A 24,406-nucleotide genomic window follows, 5' to 3' on the forward strand; every position below is an offset into this window, starting at 1 on the left:
AGTACACCGATACTAAAACCGACAAAAATATAATAAACACCGTTTACAATGTGTTTCAATTATACTGCAAATTCCTAAAATATACAATATTAAAACTGGTGAAAGTGCTGAAATATGCATTCATTTGTTGTTTAAATTAATTTAATCAATTTAGGTTTGATACTTTAACTCGTTTTAGTTTAAGGTTTGTGTAAGTTTTCTAATTCTTGGTTCTGTTTTGCTGCGTTTACTTACTCAACATAGTTCTAGATGCTTTACTGTTGTGTTGTAACTTGGCTGGTTATTTTAATTTTATATTCAATGAATGAAAAAAAAACAATACTTAAAAAATCTGTTTTCTACTTAAGGGTTTCGTGTCTCAACTGACTTCAGGTGGTAATTTGTAAATAAATAGTTTCCTTCGGTACATAAGAATGTGAAAATACTCGGATTTATATGAAAGAAAGGGCCTCTCGGTTATCTTTTCTCGGATTCTTAGTGTTGATGGTGAGATTAGTTGAGGCTTCCCAGGTAATTTTTTTCATCAAATGCTGGAATCCTGATTTTAGAGTTTGCTGACAATCTACTGCATAACATTGCAATGATAAGGCCCAACCTGTCTGTGATGGATGCTGAGACACTTCTTCCTGGTTAATTCTGGCATTCCTCAGGGATGTATTCTTGCTCCCACCCTTTTCTATCAAATATCTGATGAATCAACAACTTAATTAAAAAATAAATAAATAAATAAGTTAAGAGTTACACACATGTGTGCTATAATGCGAGTATCGATTTTTCATACTAATTTTTTTTTCATTATCGATATCTTAATATCGACATGCCCCGGATGTGCGTCACTTGAATGTGACCGCTTTTATTTTTTATTTTTTTTTGCTGCAGCAGTGAAACTGAATGATCCAGAAGCTTATCACGCAGACTTCTAACAGTGTTTCTTTTCGTTTTATATTCGACTTACTTTAAATTTCCCAGCAGAGCGGCTTAAAATATGTCCAGGAGACGACATAGCGACGAGAATGATGGTAGGCGGTCGGCAGGCTAGCTAGCGTTAACCGGAGCTAAGCTAACAAGTGGAGGCTCATTAGCATGTGTGTGTTTTCACGTAGATTCGATTCCTTTATTGTTACGTACGTGTCCTTCATCCAGACAGGGCAACTTTTTTAAAAAAAAGTTAACAGTTGTGTTTACAGTGATTAAGACAAAAAAAAAAATCGGAAGTGCTTTATTATTAAGATGCAACGATCCGTTATGGTAATCGCTGTTAATCATCGTATTTTGTGGGCGGTAACCAGAATAACAGCTGGGATTAACTTTTTTATCATTTTGGTTTATTGAAGTATTTCAAATTTGTTAACATTTTCCATTCACTAACGGGTAAACAAAGGGAGAAGTGTGTGTCGTATGTTTTGTTTTTGGTTCCACTTAAAGTCATGAATAATATATAATAATATAATATAATAATATAATATATATATATTATATATATATATATAATATAGTCATAAGTAACTACAGTAAATAAAGTAGCTAGCTGTATTTGGGTTACACAGTACGACATCCAATAAGAAACTGCCGTGAATATGACGACATAAGGCTTTGAAGCTGTCCAGTGGCTTCACATTTTGAAATATCACATTTTGAAACACTTGGGGTGCAGGAATTCCTCTTGGTGCAGGATTTCCACTGAGATCTGTGAGGGATGGTTTCCAATTTACTCTGAGAATTGTTGTGGTCCTTGTGGGATTTTTTTTATTGTATGGAGTCTGTGGTATGATGTCTTGGTCTCAAGCACTTTATCCTTCCCAGATGAGTTGCTGTACAATGGAGCATCACAAAAACTGCCTGTATGAACCACTTTCCTCCTTTTCATACCAGTTAAATTGGAGTGAATCACTCACAAAAATGGGCTTGGCTCTCGTCTTTACCTGAAATTGTCCCGCGCACGGCCTCGAGGGTTGTGGGTACACGGAGACCCTGCCCAATGCAGTGCCGTATCGGCAGTTCATGGTATGCCTACAGAATTATATCAATAGCAACGGCCTAAAATAAATGCTGCTCCTAAAACGTTCAGTCCAGATGCATCACGCAATGAGCTATTCTTCCAGTGCAGTTTCTCCTCTGTGAGATCAGTAAAGTCTTATCTGCAGTAGGCTCAGTTTGGGTCCTGTCCGCTGCTATATACCGTTTATGGATTCATTACAGAGTGCTAGTGGGGAACTGATTGGCTGCTAATACAGACATACCAACCATGAGCTAAACACTTGTCATCCTCCTTTGACTTCCCAATTGACAAAATGTACTTTGTGATGAATCTAGTTATCATAAAGTTGTTGTTTCTGTGGAATGTTGAGATAGTTGGGGGGGGGGGGGGCAGATGACACAGAGGAAAATGCACTTTCACATGTATTTATTTAAATGAACAATCCCAAAAGACCCTGTATTGTCTGACTTATTTCTAGTCTTTCAAATCTGACAAATGGATTCCTCTATTTGCAGAAACAAGATGCTTTGTCCTCCTTTCCAGCAGATTTTTAAATGCTAGTAATGGTCTTCCTTACTTCCACTCCTCCAGGTGGCCAGCCTCACAAAAGGAGGAGAACATCAGAGCCCATTGAGATTGAAGACCGCCTGGAGTCACTGATATGTCTTGTAGGGGAAAAGGTGAGTCGTCTGTGGAGGAAGGTTCTGCATGTCTTACAGCTTCACACTCTGATTTAACAGTGATTGTTTTGTCATGACAGAGTACATCGTCCCTTGAGAGTAACTTGGAGGGCCTCGCGGGTGTTTTAGAGGCAGATCTTCCAAACTACAAAAATAAAATCCTGCGCATTTTATGTGCTGTGTAAGTGTTGTTATTTTTATTGCCCATTTACTGGTGTTTTTTTTAATGTCGCCTTACTGTAAGTTGTCTTTTGTTGGCAGTGCCCGCCTCTTACCTGAGAAGTTGACTGTGTACACAACTTTAGTTGGCCTCCTCAACGCCAGGAACTACAACTTCGGGGGCGAGTTTGTTGAGGCCATGATCAGACAGCTCAAGGAGACGCTAAAAAACAACTTGTACAATGAAGCTGTTTATTTGGTGTGTTACATTTGAAAGAACCTCATAGATTACTTTCAATGGCATATGTATATTTATATATATATTTAATATCATGGATTGTTTTTGTTTTGTTTTGTTTTCCCCTTTTCCAGGTGAGGTTTCTGTCTGACTTGGTCAACTGTCACGTGATTGCTGCTCCCTCGATGGTTGCAATGTTTGAAAACTTTATCAGTGTTACTCAGGAGGAGGACGTACCGCAGGTGGGTAGAAGGATAGAAGGGTTTTTTTTTGTTTGTTTTTTTTTTTTTAGATCTTTCTAAACTTGTAAGTGAATGAGCAGTTTTTTGAACTTTACTGATTAAGGGGATTGAATACTTTAATGAAAATATTCAGTTTGTTGTTACTCAGTTGTTTTTGTTTTTTATTGGGGGGGGCTGTGTAGAAAGGTAAATTTCTTGTTGGGAAAGTGTAGGAACACTGACCCACAACAGGGGGCGCAAATGAACGGACAATGGAGAAAGTCAAATCACAAAGTTTTACTGTTGTGAATTCACACAACAAACACAACAGATTACAAATACAGCAGTAACCGAATTCCAAAGGTGTCGTGTGGGCAGGCTCGACGATAGGAGACGTCTGTCCGAGTCGAACCGGAACCACCCGATTTCCTCTGCCAACCGAACCCCGGGGATACTGGAGCCGCCAAGTCCCGAACCCCAGGTGGCCACTGCCTCCGCTCGTCGGATCCGGTACTGCTGGCAAGGAACAGAACCAGTCAGGTGTGGGTGCGGCTGCACCCAGCAACACACAGGGTGGAACACCACCTCCACCTCTTGTCAGGAAAACACTAAAGTGCAGGAGTGTGAGTACTTATCCAAATACTGTTTCCTGCTGCTCTTCTCTCTCTCTGTATAAAGGCAAAAGGTAATTAAGGTTTATATAATCGGCTGGATACGTTACCATCCTTGGTAAAGCGATATCTCGGCAATGAGGTGGAGATGCCGTCCTGCTGATATACCTCCCTGTTGATTGATATCAGCTGTCTCGTCTCAGGTGATGGGTGACAGCTGTCACCCTGGCTGCTCCTGTGAGGCGACAGCGCCCTCTGGTGCCTGGAGCCCGCACTCCAGACAGGGCGCCCTCTGGTGGTGGTGGGCCAGCAGTACCTCCTCTTCGGCGGCCCACACAACAGGACCCCCCCCTCAACGGGCGCCTCCTGGCGCACGACCAGCTTGTCCGGGTGGCGACGGTAGAAGTCGGCCAGGAGGGCCGGATCCAGGATGAAGCCCCTCTTCACCCAGGAGCGCTCTTCGGGGCCGTACCCTTCCCAGTCCACCAGATACTGCAAACCCCGGCCCATCCGTCGGACGTCCAGGAGCCGGCGTACAGTCCAAGCCGGCTCGCCGTCGATGATCCGGGCAGGAGGTGGTGCCGGACCCGGAGTACAGAGGGGTGAGGTGTGATGAGGTTTTATCCTGGAAACATGGAACACTGGATGAATCCGCAGTGAGGCCGGGAGCTGAAGCCTCACTGCGGCGGGATTGATGACCTTGAGAATTTTAAAACGGACCGATGTATCGTTCCTGCAGTTTTGGGGAGTCCACTTGTAGGGGAATGTCCTTGGTGGACAACCACACTTCCTGCCCAGGACGATACGTAGGAGCCGGGGTCTGCCGCCGGTCTGCATGGTTCTTCGCCCTCGTCCGGGCCTTCAACAAAGCAGAACGGGCGGCACGCCACACCCGACGGCACTTCCGTAGGTGGGCCTGGACCGAGGGCACACCGACCTCTCCCTCAACCACCGGAAACAACGGGGGCTGATACCCCAAACACACCTCAAAAGGGGAGAGGCCGGTGGCTGATGATACCTGACTGTTGTGGGCGTACTCGATCCAGGCCAGGTGGGTACTCCAGGCCGTCGGGTGCGCGGCTGTCACACAACGTAGGGTCTGCTCCATCTCTTGGTTGGCCCGTTCTGCTTGCCCGTTGGTCTGGGGGTGATACCCGGACGAGAGACTGACCATGGCCCCCAGTTCCCAGCAGAAGCTCCTCCAGACGTGCGAGGAGAACTGGGGACCGCGATCGGAGACGATGTCTGATGGTATCCCATGCAAACGGACGACGTGGTGGACCAGGAGGTCCGCTGTCTCCTGGGCCGTTGGTAGCTTCGGGAGGGCCACGAAGTGGGCCGCCTTGGAGAATCGGTCCACTATCGTGAGGATGACGGTGTTTCCCTGGGACGGCGGGAGGCCCGTGACAAAATCCAGGCCGATGTGAGACCAGGGGCGATGAGGCACGGGCAGCGGCTGTAGCAATCCCGATGTCTTGCGGTGGTCGGCCTTGCCCCTGGCGCAGGTGGTACAGGCCTGGATGTAACCCCGGACGTCGGCCTCCAGGGACGCCCACCAGAAGCGCTGCCGGACGACTGCCACGGTTCTTCGCACCCCAGGATGACAGGAGAGCTTAGAACCGTGACAGAAGTCCAGGACTGCAGCCCTAGCTTCTGGTGGGACGTAGAGTTTGTTCTTCGGTCCGGTTCCGGGGTCCGGGTCTCGTGTCAGGGCCTCCTGGACGGTCTTCTCCACGTCCCAGGTGAGGGCGGCCACGATAGCGGACTCCGGGATGATGGGATCCGGGGGATCCGACGACTCCGTTTTGACCTCATCTTCATGTACCCTGGGACAAGGCAATCCGATCTTTGATTTTTGGTCCCGGGACGGTAGGTGATCCGGAAGTCAAAACGGCCGAAGAACAGTGACCAGCGGGCTTGCCTGGGATTCAGCCGCTTGGCGGTCCTGATATACTCCAGGTTCCGGTGGTCAGTGAAAACCGTGAACGGCACGGACGTTCCCTCCAACAGATGTCTCCACTCCTCAAGAGCCTCTTTCACCGCAAGGAGCTCTCGATTGCCGACGCCATAGTTCCGTTCGGCTGGGGTCAACCTGCGGGAAAAATAGGCACACGGGTGAAGGACCTTATTGGTCTTCCCGCTCTGGGACAGCACGGCTCCTATCCCTGAGTCCGAGGCGTCCACTTCAACCACTAACTGGCGACTAGGATCGGGCTGCACCAGAACAGGTGCAGACGAGAAGCGCCGTTTCAACTCCTTGAACGCGGCATCGCAACGATCCGACCAGGTGAAGGGGACTTTTGGTGAGGTCAGGGCTGTCGGGGCTAACTACCTGACTGTAGCCCTTAATGAACCTCCTGTAGAAATTAGCAAAGCCTAGGAACTGTTGCAACTTCCTACGGCTTGTGGGTTGGGGCCAGTCTCTCACCGCCGCAACCTTGGCCGGATCAGGAGCGACGGAGTTGGAGGAGATAATGAACCCCAAGAAGGACAAAGATGTGCGGTGGAACTCACACTTCTCGCCCTTCACAAACAGCCGGTTCTCCAACAACCGCTGCAGGACCTGACGTACATGCTGGACATGGGTCTCAGGATCCGGAGAAAAGATGAGTATATCGTTTAGATATACGAAGACGAACCGGTGCAGGAAATCCCGCAAGACATCGTTAACCAACGCTTGGAAAGTCGCGGGAGCGTTTGTGAGACCGAACGGCATGACCAGGTACTCAAAGTGCCCTAAGGGGGTGTTAAATGCCGTCTTCCACTCGTCTCCCTTCCGGATCCGAACCAGGTGGTACGCATTTCTAAGATCGAGCTTAGTGAATATTTGGGCTCCATGCAGGGGCGTGAACACTGAATCCAACAGGGGCAACGGGTATCGATTGCGAACCGTGATCTCGTTCAGCCCCCTATAATCAATGCATGGACGAAGACCGCCGTCTTTTTTACCCACAAAAAAGAAACCTGCACCCATCGGGGAGGTGGAATTCCGGATCAACCCGGCGGCTAACGAGTCCCGGATGTAGGTCTCCATTGATTCGCGCTCAGGCCGTGAGAGGTTGTACAGCCTGCTGGACGGGAACTCACTGCCCGGAACCAAATCAATGGCACAATCATAAGGACGGTGGGGGGGAAGGGTGAGCGCCAGATCTTTGCTGAACACATCGACAAGGTCATGGTACTCCACCGGCACCGCCCCCAGATTGGGCGGGACTCTGACCTCCTCCTTAGCTCGGGAGCCGGGAGGAAACCGAGGAACCTAGACACACCCGATGGCAGGTCTCGCTCCACTGCACCACTACCCCGGACGGCCAATCAATCCGGGGATTGTGCTTCAACATCCAGGGAAATCCTAAAACCACACGGGAGGTGGCCTGAGTCACAAAAACTCGATCACCTCCCGGTGATTCCCTGACACCACCAGAGTTACAGGTGGTGTCTTATGCGTGATCGGAGGGAGTAGGGAGCCATCTAGTGCCCGAACCTGTACAGGCGAGGTAAGCGCCACCAGAGGGAGCCCTATCTCCCTAGCCCATCTGCTATCCAACAGATTCCCCTCAGAGCCCGTGTCCACCAGTGCTGGGGCCTTCAGGGTTGAGTCCTCATAAAGGATCGTGACTGGGAGTCGTGTGGCAATGTGGGTGTGTCCCACGTGAATGTCTCGGCCCACCCCTAGCCCTGTCTCTAGGGGCGGGCGTTGGAGTTTGACCGCTCGGGGCAGTCTCTTACGTGGTGCTCTGTCGAGCCACAAACAAAACAAGCTCCGTGGGCCTGCCTCCTCTGTGCATCTGGTGCCCTAAATGTTGCCCTACTCGTGTCTTTAGCTTCGTCAGCAGGGGGAGCTGTGGCCCCACGGAGCGCAGGGGCCGTGGAGCGTGGGGAAGGCGGAGCGCGGTCGGATCCGGAAGGGAGAGGGACGGCGCTTGCCCGGCCACGCCCTTCGTCTCATTCCCGCCGACGTTCTTCTAACCGGTTGTCTAATCGTATGACAAGATCGATGAGCCCGTCTAAATCCCGCGGTTCGTCCTTAGCCACCAGGTGCTCCTTAAGAACCAATGACAGTCCGTTTACAAAGGCGGCGCGGAGGGCAGTGCTATTCCAGCCGGACCTCGCAGCCGCAATGCGGAAGTCGACTGCATAGGCAGCTGCGCGCCGACGCCCTTGTCTCATTGACAGTAGCACAGTTGAAGCGGTTTCTCCTCTATGGCGGTGATCGAACACGGTTCTGAACTCCCTCACAAACCCATCATATGTCTGAAGGAGCCGTGACTTTTGCTCCCAGAGCGCTGTAGCCCAAGCGCGTGCCTCGCCGCGAAGCAGGTTTATTACATAAGCTACCTTGCTAGCATCGGTCGCGTACATGACTGGACGCTGTGCGAAGACGAGCGAACACTGCATAAGGAAATCCGTGCACGTCTCCACACAGCCTCCGTACGGCTCTGGGGGGCTTATGTATGCTTCCGGGGAAGGTGGGAGGGGTCGTTGAACGACCAGTGGAACGTCAATGTTACGCACAGGGTCTACGGGAGGGAGAGCCGCAGCGGCACCCGGGGGGCGCGCTTCCACCTGTGCGGCGAGAGCCTCCACCCTGCGGTTCAGGAGGACGTTCTGCTCGGTCATCAAATCTAACCGAGTCGTGAAAGCGGAGAGGATCCGCTGCAACTCACCGATTACCCCTCCTGCGGACGCCTGCGTGTCCTGTTCTTCCATTGGCCGTTCAACAGCCGGTTGACGCCCCTCGGGATCCATGACGTTGGCCGAGATATCCTGTTGGGAAAGTGTAGGAACACGGACCCACACCAGGGGGCGCAAATGAACGGACAATGGAGAAAGTCAAATCACAAAGTTTTACTGTTGTGAATTCACACAACAAACACAACAAATTACAAATACAGCAGTAACCAAATTCCAAAGGTGTCGTGTGGGCAGGCTCGACGATAGGAGACGTCTGTCCGAGTCGAACCGGAACCACCCGATTTCCTCTGCCACCGAACCCCGGGGATACTGGAGCCGCCAAGTCCCGAACCCCAGGTGGCCACTGCCTCCGCTCGTCGGATCCGGTACTGCTGGCAAGGAACAGAAACAGTCAGGTGTGGGTGCGGCTGCACCCAGCAACACACAGGGTGGAACACCACCTCCACCTCTTGTCAGGAAAACACTAAAGTGCAGGAGTGTGAGTACTTATCCAAATACTGTTTCCTGCTGCTCTTCTCTCTCTCTGTATAAAGGCAAAAGGTAATTAAGGTTTATATAATCGGCTGGATACGTTACCTCCTTGGTAAAGCGATATCTCGGCAATGAGGTGGAGATGCCGTCCTGCTGATATACCTCCCTGTTGATTGATATCAGCTGTCTCGTCTCAGGTGATGGGTGACAGCTGTCACCCTGGCTGCTCCTGTGAGGCGACAGCGCCCTCTGGTGCCTGGAGCCCGCACTCCAGACAGGGCGCCCTCTGGTGGTGGTGGGCCAGCAGTACCTCCTCTTCGGCGGCCCACACAACATTTCTTGACAAATTGAACAATTTAGCTTGTGTGTTGCAGTGAGATGTTTAGGTTTGACATAAAGTTTTTTACTCAAAACTACATAAATTTGTCGTACAGTTTGTAACTTCTCTTGAACAGTTTACCTAAAATTGACTGACAAATGCTGATCCTGGTATCAGCTGGCCGCTATTTTGTCCCCGGGTACGGACTGTGGCTGCCCACTGCTCCTTGTGGTTGGATTGTGTCTAACTGTAATTGGGATGGTTAAATGCAGAGGACAAATTTTGTTGTATGTATATATGTACAATGACAGTAAAAGCTCTATTATTATTCAATTAGAACTGGTAAAACAAGGAAGAAGTACAACTAGTTGGTAGTACTGATCATCAGTAGATAAAACATAAATTTTTGGTCTTGTGTGGAAAGTTTGCTTTGAGTGATCTGATTTGTGTCTTCAGGTTCGGTCAGACTGGTTTGTATATGTTGTTCTGTCTTGCCTGCCCTGGGTTGGTAAGGAGCTTTATGAGAAGAAGGACGTTGAGATGGATCGGCTACTCAGTCAGATTGAAGGCTACCTCAAGTAAGACACTGACTTGGTTTCTTTGCTGTCTACATTTTTATGCGCTGTTTTTACCATATTTAAGGTGCACCTTTTTTTCTGTATAATCAGTTCAGCTCTAGTTGGGATTTTTGTATATATATAGTTGTAGTGTAGTCTTTATTATTGATATTTATTGTTTCATTACTGGAGTTTATTTTGTTTAGTGTTTTGATTACTGGAAAGGTCCGATATAAATAGTTATTACAGTTATTCACAACTGAGTTATTTACAAAGAAATTTCTTCCTTCCGGCAAACATTTGTATCTTAAAACTCAACAACCGTAAAACTCTCAAAATCAAAATTTTTATACCGTAATACTGGGAGGTCAAAGCTCTGCATGCAGGAAAAAAAAAAATGCATTTCTGACATTTATAAATGCTTTTTTTTTTAGGAATTTTGGGATTCAAGTAGGAAATGTACCAGGAGCCCTGAAATTCTCACATCACCTGCTAGATGGGGACAAAAGCTGTTCAAATGTGCAGCAAAAGTCTCAACTGTTAATAATTTGAGAAGTTAACTTTTGGTAAAAATAAGACGGGCTGACAAAAATCAACTTGCAGTTGTGTCTTTTGCCCGTAACTCTCGTTAATAACAAACGCATGATTTTTCCTTATACAAGTGGCACCAGAACATTGGTTCTCCCAAACTCTTAAAAAAACAGCAATACTCCGTACACGTCTACAGATAAGTCGCATTATATTGTATGTACGAGGTCTGTTAGACAATAAACTGACCCTTTTATTTATTTATTTTTTTTAACTATATGGATTTGAATGACGTGCGATTACACCAATCATGCTTGAACCCTCGTGCGCATGCGTGAGTTTTTTCACGCGTGTCGGTGACGTCATTTCCCTGTGGGCAGGCCTTGAGTGAGATGTGGCCCTCTCGGCTGAATTCCTTTGTTTCACACGCTGCTCGAGACGGCGCGCGTTGCTTTATCAAAAATTTTTCTGGACCTGTGAGGAATATCCGAGTGGATACTATTCGAGAAATTAAGCTGGTTTTCGGTGAAAAGTTTAACGGCTGATGAGAGATTATGGGGTGTTTCTGTCGGTGTAAGGACTTCCCACAGAACAGGACGTCCTGCAGCGCTTCCAGGCGCTGTTGTCGGCCTGTTTCGACCTGAAAACATCCTAATTTAAGGCTTAATTCACCCAGGATGTCGTGAGAGAACAGAGAAGATTCAGATGAGGCCGGCATGAGGACTTTATGCGGACATTCCACTGTTTAAGGACATTTTTTAATGAAAGACGTGCGCGCAAATTCGCCGAGTCGTTTCCGTGATGACTCGGCGAATCTGTGTGCGCCGCGACAGGAAAAACACCTCCGTGTTGAAAACCATTTGTAAAATTCAGGCGGCTTTTGATGGCTTTCAACAAGTGAGTAACTGAGAAATTGTTTAACAGCTTGGGCATGTTCCAACTTGCCCGTTAAGGTTTCCAACAGAGGTGTTTTTCCTGTCGCGACCCCCGCGGTCGGGTCCGGCCGACATGCAACTCTGGCCGCACGTTCTTTCATTACAAAATGTCCGTTAACAATGGAATCTCCGAATAAACTCCTCATGCCGACTTCTTCTGAAAGTTCTCTGTTCTCTGACGACTTCCTGGGTCAACAGAGCCTGAAATGTGGAAGTTTTCAACTTGAAACGGCGAGATGCTGCCGCCTCGAAGCGCAGATCGCCGTCAGGCACTGTGGGCCGTCCTTAAAGCGACACTACCAGACCAAAATCTCTCATCAGCCGTTAAAATTTTACTGAAAACCAGCTGAATTTATCGAATGGTGTCCACTCAGTTGTGCCTTACAGCTTTGAAAAAATTTTGATCAAACAAAGCAGCAGTCTCTGAGCCATTCCTAAACAATGAAAAAATCGACGAGAGGGTGGGCCATTCCTCACTCAAAGACTGCCCACAGGTGAATGACGTAACCGACAGGAGTGAAAAAACTCTCGCATGCCCACGAGGGTTCAAGCATGTCTGATGTAATCACACGTGATTCAAATCCATAAGGTTTTTGAAAAAAATAATAAGGTTGGATACTTTTTTAATAGACCTCGTACACTGCTCAAAGTAATTAGAGGAGCACAGTGTTGATTTAATTATTTTTATATATAAATTAAGCAGGCAGCTCTGAGATAGGAGTTGGGCTGCCCATATATAGACCAGGGTTCTATTCCAGGTTTGTGCTTCATGTTACCCATCTGTGTTCATGGACAAGACGCTTCATCTGTACTGTTCCAGTCCACCCAGTTCTCAATGTGTACTGGTCTTATCTGGGGAAGTAACCATGCAGTGGATTGGCATCCTGTCCAGGAGGAGTCGTAAGCGCTCTCTTCCACTTCGCAATTAAGGAACTGTGGATAATCATTGGGCCTGCTGGCCTCAGGGCCTATATCCGTCTTACTTCTGTATATTAGCTCACGTCATTGCAGTGCAGGAACTGTAGAAATGTGGTTCCTGCATCCAGCTGTGCTTTCATGACCTCTGCCATGTGACTACTCAACACAAAGTCATTGCAGACACAAGATTGTTTAAGGTTTTAACTTCATCTCACAACCCTTTTGTGTGAATTCAGAGGACGCCGAACTTGACCTACGTTTTCTTGGTCAAATCAGAGAGGATTTAAATGTTAGTGTGCCCTGAGTACCTGTCATTCACCTCTATAGTACCAATTCAGAGGGAACATTTTGTGAATGTGGGGTGTTTCTCTGGACATTATCAGTGTTGGACCCCGGCAGCTGGGAAAGACCAACCGGGCTACAGTGGATATCATCTCGTTGTTATTTCACTCGAGTCAAAAAGTGCAATCAGATTTGTTACTGTCACATTTTGGTGTCTTTCAGGAGGCGAGTAAAGACGCATGTCTCTATGCTGCAGGTGTGGACAGCAGAAAAACCTCACCCACAAGAGGAGGTGAGGGACTGACAAATGACCTGTGTTGACTTTGTCAGACTTGTTGTTTTGGCTGCTTCTCCAGATGAAGGACTCTTTTAATGTTAGCCATTCTCTGTCATGTGTCTAGTACCTGGACTGCCTCTGGTCCCAGATTCAGAAGCTGAAGAAAGACCGCTGGCAGGAGCGTCACATCCTGCGCCGTACGACATTGCTTTGACAGCGTGCTTTGTGAGGCACTGCAGCACGACCTGCCCCCCTTCACACCACCGGGACACATGCCAGATGCCCAGTATCCCATGCCACGGGTTGTGTTCCGCATGTTGACTACACTGACGCTCCAGAGTTGTTACTTGGTCTGTGTACATAGACAGCGTGCTGCTTTATTTCAGATTTGTCTTATTCCCCAAACATAACAATGGTCACATGTCAGTTTCTGTAACCATTAGACCCTTACCGGTCGCAGTTAGCAGAAACAAACACCACAAAAGCTACGGCTTGTGTGTGTGTGTGTGTGTGTGTGTGTGTGTGGTGTGTGTGTGTGGTGTGTGGGTGTGTGTGTGTGTGTGTGTGTGTGTGTGTGTGTGTGTGTGTGTGTGTGTGTGTGTGTGAGAGAGAGAGAGAGAGAGAGATGGAAGGTGGTGCAGAACTGAATCCCAGTGAAATGCTAATTGCAGTAATTATTACTATTATTATTATTAGTTATAGTACAAGTACTACTAAAATAATGTGCATACAGACAACAAAAGTGACACTCAAAAATGCACCAGAAGCCATCAAGTAGCACATTTTTTTGTTTATGCCAACATTTTACATAGTTTTCCACTTCAGTTTAAGGCAGACGTTTCTCCCCGCTCTCCCCCCTCAGGGTCCTGTTATGCCCGGTAGCCATTCTGTGGAAAGATGTGTCATAGAGGAAAACCTGCACTGCATCATAAAGACCCACTGGAGAGAAAGGAAAACCTGGTTTGTCAGCGGTCACTTTGGTTAGCTTGAACATCCTCATCGACACAAATGTTTGTTTACAATTGTTTGTTTGTTTTTCCCACCTTTTAGTGCAGCTCAGTTACTCAGCTATCCGGGGAAAAATAAGATTCCGCTCAATTATCACATCGTGGAGGTACTGCATTTCCTCTTGTTTTTGTTTAAATTCACTTTGAGCAATAAGTGAAAAGCTTAAAACAATTATTTCCTCTTTCAGGTGATCTTTGGAGAACTTTTCCAGCTGCCGTCTCCACCTCACATTGACGTCATGTACACTACATTACTTATTGAACTCTGCAAACTGCAGCCAGGATCGTTACCCCAAGTTGTATCCTTACTCGGTTTGATGATGACCTCTTGCAGCACGCCAGGAAATATCTGGATTTATGAAGAAAGTACTGTGAGCTACACTATGACTGAAACTTTTGTCAGCCAACAAGATGATGCAGATTTTACAGTTTATGTGCACTATGTTAAAGTGTGTGGTTCAGTGACAGACCTTTCTTCTTCCTTTACTATGTTATCCCACATTTGAGTGAAATCATAAGTTAAGCACTTTGGGGATCTGTGTCTTCTTCAAGGATACGTCACCACTAATAATCAATAAGTTGTTTTGTGAAATTGATAAGTCAGGGTGGGTGATATGACCTAAAATGCATATCATGGTATTTTTCACTTTTTGGACGGTCAGTATTAAATCACAGCATTACTAGTTTTGCACCGTATGACCCCTTTAATAATGCTCTTATTTGAACAGTAGTTTGACCTGCACTATTTTCATTTGTAAATTTGCTCCTTCAAAGTTTAAATTCTGAATATATATATATATATGTATATATATATCAAAGATATAACGCTTCAATGAGCCTGCGGTGCAAAAAGTCCACTGAGTCACACAACATAATCACAGTTTAACTGTATTTCCATGACTTTATGGCTTCATGTGAAAATGACACTATAGGCAGTTGCGTCTATAAAAAAGTGTTTAGCAGGTGTTTTGATTCGTGATATATTTTAGAGTAAATTATTTAATTTATTTTAAACCATGTAATCTTTCCTGTTAAAATCGATTCTCATGATTGTGTTGTTATTCTGCTAGTAACGGGTAACTCCCTGAAAACAAATTTGCCTTCACTTTGAAATAACATTTGTCCCTTAACATTTGTGTGCTAGCTGGCTCAAGCTACAGAGATGTTGTATATGAGACTGGACACCATGAACACCACCTGCATAGACAGGTAACATTTTCACATTTACTAAACCAACAAACCCTGCACAATTAATTTCTGTGTGATGTAATTCTGGCGTTGCTCTTCCAGGTTAATAAATTGGTTTTCTCACCATCTGAGCAACTTTCAGTTTCGATGGAGCTGGGGATGATTGGTGAGTGTTTCAAATTTAATGTTGTTGAAATGGAAGTTAATCGTGGTTATTGACGATGTGATCGTATTTAAAGGGCCGACTGCTTGACCGTGGAACTAGATAAACCCAAACCCAAGTTTGTCAAAGAGGTTCTGGAGAAGTCCATGAGGTGGGGCAGCTTTAATCGTTTCATAAATTGTTGTGTTCTGATTTTCCTGTCATTTAGATTAGAAAAAGATTATTGTTTATTTTTTTTTTTTTTTGTCACTTCCTGTGAAAGTGTCGCTGAAATAAAGTTTGCCCTGTTTTTTTTTTTTGCAGACTCTCGTACCATCAGCGGATAGTGGACATTGTCCCGTCCACTTTCTCGGCCCTCATCCCAGCTGAGCCCATATTCATTTACAAATACGGAGAAGAAACCGGTTGTAAGCAACATTTTTGTGTTTAAGAGTTTCTATATTTGCTGCACAGTCGCAGGAACTTGATCTTTGTCTGAACTTTTTTGTTATATGTTTCGATCATTTCACTCCTGCTGACGTTTTCAAAGGGAAGAATGAAATGTAGCTTTTAAACACAGGAAGCATTTACTTAAAGCATCTTTAAACGTTACTAGGGTGTTACTGTAGAAAATATTAGTTAGCTATTTTTCTTTCTGTGGTTTGTAGAGTCCAGATGTACCCCACTAATCTAAACCCTTCCATAGTTCTGGAGGATTAAATCTGGATTGTGTCAAAAACATTTATCAGCTTTTTATTATAATTATGAGTACTAAAATGAGACATGACCACATCTGTCTCTTCACAGCTGCGTTGCCCGGTTACCCGATGTCCATCACTGTAGGAAATGCCATCAAGAACCGAGCGTCCAACGAGGAGATCCTGGCCATACTTAAAGAACTGCCCAACCCCAACCAGGAAGATGATGACGGTTTGTTCAAGTCACTTTTATAAATCCCCCCCCCCCCAGTCTGTGCAAGATCCTGTTTTTGCCTTTAGAGTCAGTGATGGAAGTTCTCCGGGAAGTCCCAGAAATCCGGGTTTTTTGTTTACCGCAGTGGTTTCTGGGTTATTTTTGATAGCATATGTCAGAATCCATTAATGCTCCACACTCAAACAGTTGGTGGCGGTGATGCACCGTGCTGGTTGCAAACTGCCAGTAAACTTGAAGAAGAAGGGTTATTTTGTTTTCCTGGCCCACGTCGGATTTAGTCTGTGGTCTGTCTTCACCGTCGCTCGTCCACAACAGCAGTGAATGAGAGACCGCTGTTACAGATTTTAAAATGAGCTCTGCATCCTGTTGAAACTGCAAACCAAATGGATGAAACGTTGTGCTGCAGGGAAAGGATTTTAAGTTCATCAGGAATAAATTCAAATGGGTGTGGTTTCGACCAAATGGACCAAAACGCTGACCTGACTTTTGTAAATCATCATTTATACAGAAACATTAACACTCCCGGTAAGTCTTTCATTTTATTATATCATGTTTTTGACAGAATTTGTTGTCAGTTGACGGTATTCAAATTATTTCACATAAATCAAACTCTGTCTTTGGTCTGAATTTACTTCAGACTGTCTCCATGCAAACGTGATATGTTTGCCTGCTAAATCTGCAATTTACGGTGTGCGTGAAATATTAATGTGACTTAAAATATGATAAATACTCATATAAATGCTCATAGAAGTCAGACAATGATGTGAAAAATGTTTGTGGTTCATTTTGCACAACACTGAAGTTGTGAGTATCCAGAAATGCCGACTTAAGCACTGGATGGAGTAATCTGTTTTATTGCGTTTCCCATTCATAAAAGTGAATAAGAATCTAATTTAAACCCAAATCAGTTTTCCTGTGACCTAAAAGTGATATTGGTGACTTAATGAACAGCAGATGCAGCTTTACTTGTATCAGATTTTATTTTAAGACACTATCAGCTGTTATAAAAGCACAAATTGCTGAAGTCAAATATTTAGATAAATGTAGAGATGGAACAGTAACAGTCTGTGTATATGTGTTTTTTGTGAAATAGTAATAACACTGTATTCTAATCCATTTGACAGTCTGTGGATTATAGTTTTGTTTTTGCCAATATGGGAAAATAGTCTTTTCACACAACTTTTATCATGATGATACAAGTTGTGTGAAAAGACTCTTCTCTGGGGTGAAAAAATTGACCTGACCCAAAAAAAAAAAAAAAATTGAATTTCTTTGGTGGATAAACAGACCTGAAAATGCACCAGAATGCATCTGAGATTTCAAAATTTTCTGGGGGAGAAGCCCCAAACCCCCCACCAGGGGTTTCGGGCCTTCAGCCCTTGCCAAAAACTTTTTTTTATATAACTTTTTTTTTCATGACTCACTTTCATCGGTGAGAGTTCACTTGGTCTTTTTGCTTCTTGCAGATGAGGGTGAGACTTTCAATCCCCTGAAAATCGATGTTTTCCTCCAGTCACTCCTCAACCTGGCAGCCAAGTCCTTCAGTCACTCCTTCAGCGCTCTGGGCAAGTAAGTCTGCTGGTCATTAAAGTTCTTCTGTCACACCATCAAAATGGGATGTCATTGTGTCCCATCAGCGGCCTCTGATCTGCTTCTGCCTTAACGTTTACTCGTTTCTGTCCTCAGATTAAATGTGATAGTATAACTTTATATCTCTAGTTTACTGCAAGTTAACAGGTCTTGTCCTGTTGGACTCACCTGCGTCTGTCTCCTCCAGGTTCCTCGACATCCTGAAGGCCCTGACAGACAGCGACGAGGGGAAACTGCATGTCCTCCGGGTGGTTTATGACGTCTGGAGGAACCACCCACAGGTAACCGTGCTGTGTGTGGTGTGTCCACTTGCTACCGGTAAAAATTAAACTTTTGACAGGCTTCAGTGTTTTATTCATTGTCAGGTGTCAGTGTGAGATTTAGAAACAGGAAGTCTGATTCCATCTGCACCATGACAGCAGAAAGTTGCTTCCATTTAATGAGGATGAAGCATGAATACGTCTGACCTCAGACACATTATGGCATTCGTTTTAATCTTTTCTGTGTGCAACAATACAGCTGAGAGTTGCAATACTGCCATTTCGCTGCAGAGGTGCTGTAATCGTGGGAGTAGTAACGTGGAGAAAACATGCAGCTGGAACAGCAACAAAACAAAAATGTCATCTTAGTAGCACATGGGTTCATGTGAAAAGTGTGTGCTTTCTTTATTCCAGATGATCGCGGTGTTGGTGGACAAAATGATTCGGACGCAGATCGTGGACTGCGCCACCGTGGCGAACTGGCTCTTCTCTCAGGACATGGCTCACGAGTTCACCAGGTGTCGCATTTTACATCATGTCAGGACGTGAAACTAAGGCCGTGTTTGGACTCTGCTTAAGCTCAGTAAACTCAAACCGTGTGGGTTTGTTTGTTTGTATTTTTTGAAAGACTTTTCACTTGGGAGATCCTGCACTCGACCATCCGAAAAATGAACAAACATGTCCAGAAGATCCAAAAGGAGCTGGAGGAGTCCAAAGAAAAGCTGGAGAAGCAGCAGCATAAGAGGGTAACTTTGTTTTGATCGTCACTTTGAAAACACTCCAGACAGCAAGAATGACATGGAGGAGTAACTGGGTAATCAGACCACAGTGGGCGTGGCCTCCCACTAGATTCAGGATGTTTGTGAGCCTGAAATTATGCCAAATTAAGCCATGTGATGGAAGGGTGTTTTGTGTGTGGGTGTGTGTGTGCGTGCGTGCGTGCTCGCTCACGCTCATGCAGCGGGACAGCGGCGATGACGAAGACATGGACAAGAACAGCGAGGACGAAGAGGGTCAGCTGGAGGAGCAGATCGAGAGGCTGCAGGAGAAGTGGAGTCGGCTCAGAGCGAACAGAAGAACCTTTTCCTCGTCATCTTCCAGGTGCCGCGGACACTAAATTTAAATTTTATTTTATTCATTTCTCTCTCTCTCACCGGCTGCTGAAGTGCCCTCAGTTTCATGTCAGTGAAACTGGGGGAAAATAAAGAAATAAATTGACGTAATAGAATATTTAATATAAGAATTTGCAGAACAGCAGCAGGTGTAACTTGATTAAAATAAGTATTGATTTACTACAAAAAAAATCAGGATTAGAACAAGGATAGCAGAATTAAAAACAAAACAAAACATGACTTTAGGCTGTAAAAAGGGGGAACCTTTAAAGTTTTTTATGTATCTTGGGGGGTTCAGCCATCTAATAACACTAGTCAAAAAAAAAAATTTTCTTGCATGGACTTCGAGTACTGATTTAGGGTAATTCTAGAGTTCTGAATGCAAATCCTCTCACATCACATTTTTTTGCAGTCTGCATGTTCCGTATTGATGGATTATGCAAAACCTGCTCATTCACTCATGAGTTTGATGCCACTTGCCACGCATAAAAGTAGCTTTGAAAGAATGGTGTGTGCGAGACTGCAGCTTTTGCTTCAATGCTTGATATGAGAAATATGTTTTCATATCTCAAAAACATGATGTGCTTGGCAAAAACTAACACCAGATTCGGATTTAGCACCCCCAAATTACCCAAAATCCGTTGGGAAAACTCATGTTGACCAGTGTTATTTTACACTTCAGGGCTGCTGTATTATATTTGTTGGTCCTTCCTTACAGACTTTTAGGAATTTATACCCAGGACTGCAGTGGTGGAATACCTTGTTGAAAAACCTCTTTGAGCTCGTCAAATACGTCAGCGACTTTGCAACGTATCCAGAATATGAGTGCGATTAGCTGTCAGCGTTCCACAGTTCCCCCAGCAGGAGCGGAGAGATGTAGGAAGTTTTCTATATTCTAAAAACAAAGGAAATATATGAAATCATTATTATGCATTTAATTTATTTCCACGTACAGTAGTGTTCAGAATAATAGTAGCATCTGCTGTTGACGCTACAAACTCAAAACTATTGTGTTCAAACTGCTTTTTTAGTAATCCTGTGAATCACTAAACTAGTATTTAGTTGTATAACCACAGTTTTTCATGATTTCTTCACATCTGCAAGGCATTAATTTTGTTGGTTTGGAACCAAGATTTTACTTGTTTACTAGTGTGCTTGGGGTCATTGTCTTGTTGAAACACCCATTTCAAGGGCATGTCCTCTTCAGCATAAGGCAACATGACCTCTTCAAGTATTCTGACATATCCAAACTGATCCATGATACCTGGTATGCGATATATAGGCCCAACACCATAGTAGGAGAAACATGCTTGCACCACCATGCTTCACTGTCTTCACTGTGAACTGTGGCTTGAATTCAGAGTTTGGGGGTTGTCTCACAAACTGTCTGCGGCCCTTGGACCCAAAAAGAACAAAAAAACAGTCCACAAAATATTCCTCCATTTCTCTTTAGGCCAGTTGATGTGTTCTTTGGCAAATTGTAACCTCTTCTGCACGTCTTTTATTTAACAGGGGGACTTTGCGGGGGATTCTTGCAAATAAATTAGCTTCACACAGGCGTCTTCTAACTGTCACAGCACTTACAGGTAACTCCAGACTGTTTTTGATCATCCTGGAGCTGATCAATGGGTGAGCCTTTGCCATTCTGGTTATTCTTCTATCCATTTTGATTGTTGTTTTCCGTTTTCTTCCATGCGTCTGTTTTTTTTGTTTGTTTGTTTGTTTTTTGGTCCATTTTAAAGCATTGGAGATCATTGTAGATGAACAGCCTATAATTTTTTGCACCTGCGTATAAGTTTTCCCCTGTCCAGTCAACTTTTAATCAAACTGCGCTGTTCTTCTGAACAATGTCTTGAACATCCCATTTTCCTCAGGCTTTCAAAGAGAAAAGCATGTTCAACAGGTGCTGGCTTCATCCTTAAATAGGGGACACCTGATTCACACCTGTTTGTTCCACAAAATTGACGAACTCACTGACTGAATGCCACACTACTGTTATTGTGAACACCCCATTTTCTACTTTTTTTTTTTTTTTTTTTTTTTTTTTTTAACTAATAGCCCAATTTCATAGCCTTAAGAGTGTGCATATCATGAATGCTTGGTCTTGTTGGATTTGTGAGAATCTACTGAATCTACTGGTACCTTGTTTCCCATGTAACAATAAGAAATGTACTCAAAACCTGGATTAATCTTTTTAGTCACATAGCACTACTGTTATTCTGAACACTACTGTATTTGAATTTGTGACTTCTAGGTGTCCTGTAAAATGATCATTTCTGCTTCTGGTTCATCTGTCAGGGATGATGTACAGCGGGCCCATGATTGTGCAAGTTCTCCTACTTAGAAAGATGAGAGAGGTCTGTAATTTTCATCATAGGTACACTTCAACTATGAGAGACAAAATGAGAAGAAAAATCCAGGAAATCACATTGTAGGATTTTTAAAGAATTTAATTGTAAATTATGGTGGAAAATAAGTATTTGGTCACCTACAAACAAACAAGATTTCCGGCTCTTACAGACCTGTAACTTCTTTAAGAAGCTCTTCTGTCCTCCACCTGTTACCTGTATTAATGGCATCTGTTGGAACTCATCTGTATAAAAGACACCTGTGCACAGCCTCAAACAGTCAGACTCCAAACTCAACCATGGCCAAGACCAAAGAGCTGTCGAAAGACACCAGGAAGAAAATTGTAGACCTGCACCAGGCTGGGAAGAGTGAATCTACAATATTCAAGCAGGTTGGTGTGAACAAATCAACTGTGGGAGCAATTGTAAGAAAATGGAAGACATACAAGACCATTGATAATCTCCCTCGATCTGGGGCTTCACGCAAGATCTCATCCCGTGGGGTCAAAATGATGATGAAAACAGTGATCAAAAATCTCCGAACAACACGGAGGAATCTGATGAATGACCTGCAGGAGGCTGGGACCAAAGTAACAAAGGCTACACACTACGCAGAGAGGGACTCGAATCCTGCAGTGCCAGGCATGTCCAGGCCCATCTGAAGTTTGCCAGAGAGCATATGGATGATCCAGAAGAGGACTGGGAGAATATCATGTGGTCAGATGAAATCAAAATAGAACATTTTGGTTAAAAACTCAACTCGTCATGTTTGGAGGAAGACGAATGCTGAGTTGCATCCCAAGAACACCATATTTACTGTGAAGCATGGGGATGGAAACATCATGCTTTGGGGTTGTTTTTCTGCAAAGGGGACAGGATGACTGATCCGTGTTAAGGGAAGAATGAACGTGGCCATGTATCATGAGATTTTAAGCTAAAACTTCTTCCTTCAGTGAGAGCACTGAAGATGCAACATAACTGGGTCTTCCAACATGACAATGATCCCAAACACCGCTCAAGCAACAAAGGAGTGGCTCCGTAAAAAGCATTTCAAGGTCCTGGAGTGGCCTAGCCAGTCTCCAGGCATCAACCCTATAGAAAATTTGTTGACGGAGTTGAAAGTCCATGTTGCCCGGCAACAGCCCCAAAACATCACTGTTCTAGAGGAGATCTGCATGGAAGAACGGGCCAAAATACCAGCTACAATGTGTGCAAACCTGGTGAAGACTTGCGCGAAACGTTTGACCTCTCTGTCATTGCCAACAAAGATTGTTACAAAGTATTGAGTTGAACTTTTGTTGTTGACCAAATACTTATTTTCCACCATAATTTACAAATAAATTCTTTTAAAATCCTACAATGTGATTTCCTGGATTTTTTTTTTTTCCTCATTTTGTCTCTCACAGTTGAAGTGAAAATGACAGACCTGTCTCATCTTTCTAAGTAGGAGAACTTGCACAATCAGGGAATGACTAAATACATTTTTACCCTACTGTATATCCATAAATAATGATGTCGTCTTTTCCTGTTTCCTACAAAAAAAAAAAAAAAAACATTTTGAGTTCTACTCATTTTGAGCTGTAATTGTGCCGATTCCATTGAGGTGTCAAACTTGCACATGCAATTTAAAAAAAAAAAAAAGCCTAGAAGGAGTTAAATAGTCAGAAGCTGCTTCAGAGAGTTGAATGTGAACACAGAGCTGGGTCGTGACCTGCAGACTTTATTAAAGGTGTCGTTTCACGCCACAGCGTTTCATCATGTTGCTGACGGAGCATTTGGTCCGCTGTGAGACGGGCAGCGTGGACATCAGCACGCCGTGGTACAAAAACTGCATCGAGCGGCTGCAGCAGATCTTCCTGATGGTAAAACATGCTCACGCACAGACGGCGCTAACGTGCACATTTTCTCTGAGTCACGTCCTGTGTTCTGGTCCTGTAGCATCACGTGACCATCCAGCAGTACATGGGAACGCTGGAGAACCTGCTGTTCACAGCTGAGCTCGACCACCACATCCTGGCCGTGTACCAGCAGTTCTGTGCTCTGCAACTCTGAGATGCACAAAACCGACAACCAGCTCCTCCTCTTTTTGTTTTTGTTTTTTTTTCTGTTTGGTGAATGTTGTGCAAACACACGGACATCTACCATGAGTAGGAATTCAAACAAAACCCTCAAAAATCTGCTGTTGTTGTTTTTATTTTTGTTTGATTTACTGTTTTTTGTTGTTTTGTTTTTTTTATTACAAATTTTTGCATAGTACTTGTATTCATATGAATGCTTTTTTTTTTTTTTTTTTAACATGCGTTCTGAGTGCAGACGGAGCTGGAAAATGATTATAGGATGACTCTGAGTGCTCAACTTTTTTTATATTTGTTTTATGTGGAATCAGGAAATAATTAAAACTCTCCAGAGTCTTTATCCAAATGCTTGTTTTGTGATGACTTTGTTTTTTAAATAAGTCTTCAGTTGCTAATGTCCACATTGACTTTTATTCTGAAGGTGCAGGTCACCTGAGGACAACATTTGAATCTAGCCAAAAACATAATTGGTTAATGATTTGATTCATGCCAATGGTGTCTTCAGTATGACTATTATTATTATTTTTGGAGGGGGGGAATTTCCCCCTGCCCTTTCCCAGAAGGATGATCTTTGACTTGCTTCATACTTAACATAAATTGTCATTGTAGACTAGAACTAGTGTGATAATTAAGTCTTCATGATATATAATTGAAGTTTGCAGAGGTTCTACACTGTTTGATTCTTTAATGGCAAAAGTCGTTGCCTTCCAGTTTTATACGGTGCATCCAGAAAGTATTCACAGCGCTTCATTTTTTTCCACATTTTATGTTATGTGTTATAAATGTGGGGGGGAGTATTTTTTTTTAAGATTTTTACAAATTTGATAAATTAAAAGACAATCTAGGAAACTACATTTACATAAGTATTCACAGCTTTTTGCC

At 44.4% G+C, this 24,406-nt stretch overlaps 1 protein-coding gene across 1 annotated transcript; it reads left to right on the top strand.

Annotated features, from left to right (window-relative positions):
* Positions 1–834: 834 nt before the first annotated feature.
* On the top strand, positions 835–23,885 carry LOC117520867 (nuclear cap-binding protein subunit 1). Its single transcript, XM_034182199.1, is given in 26 exon segments — positions 835–1,019; positions 2,570–2,658; positions 2,739–2,839; positions 2,920–3,076; positions 3,190–3,297; positions 9,829–9,950; positions 12,815–12,884; positions 12,994–13,074; positions 13,076–13,185; positions 13,701–13,829; positions 13,920–13,983; positions 14,065–14,175; positions 15,021–15,085; positions 15,167–15,221; positions 15,223–15,230; positions 15,304–15,378; positions 15,531–15,634; positions 16,014–16,136; positions 17,606–17,708; positions 17,917–18,010; positions 18,404–18,507; positions 18,618–18,735; positions 18,951–19,038; positions 19,041–19,090; positions 23,198–23,311; positions 23,388–23,885. Coding segments are annotated over 26 exon segments (2,391 nt in total). The 5' UTR covers positions 835–985; the 3' UTR covers positions 23,502–23,885.
* The last annotated feature ends 521 nt before the right edge of the window (positions 23,886–24,406 follow it).

This window comes from Thalassophryne amazonica, chromosome 11 (genome assembly GCF_902500255.1).
Source record: "Thalassophryne amazonica chromosome 11, fThaAma1.1, whole genome shotgun sequence".
NCBI classification, from domain to species: domain Eukaryota; kingdom Metazoa; phylum Chordata; class Actinopteri; order Batrachoidiformes; family Batrachoididae; genus Thalassophryne; species Thalassophryne amazonica.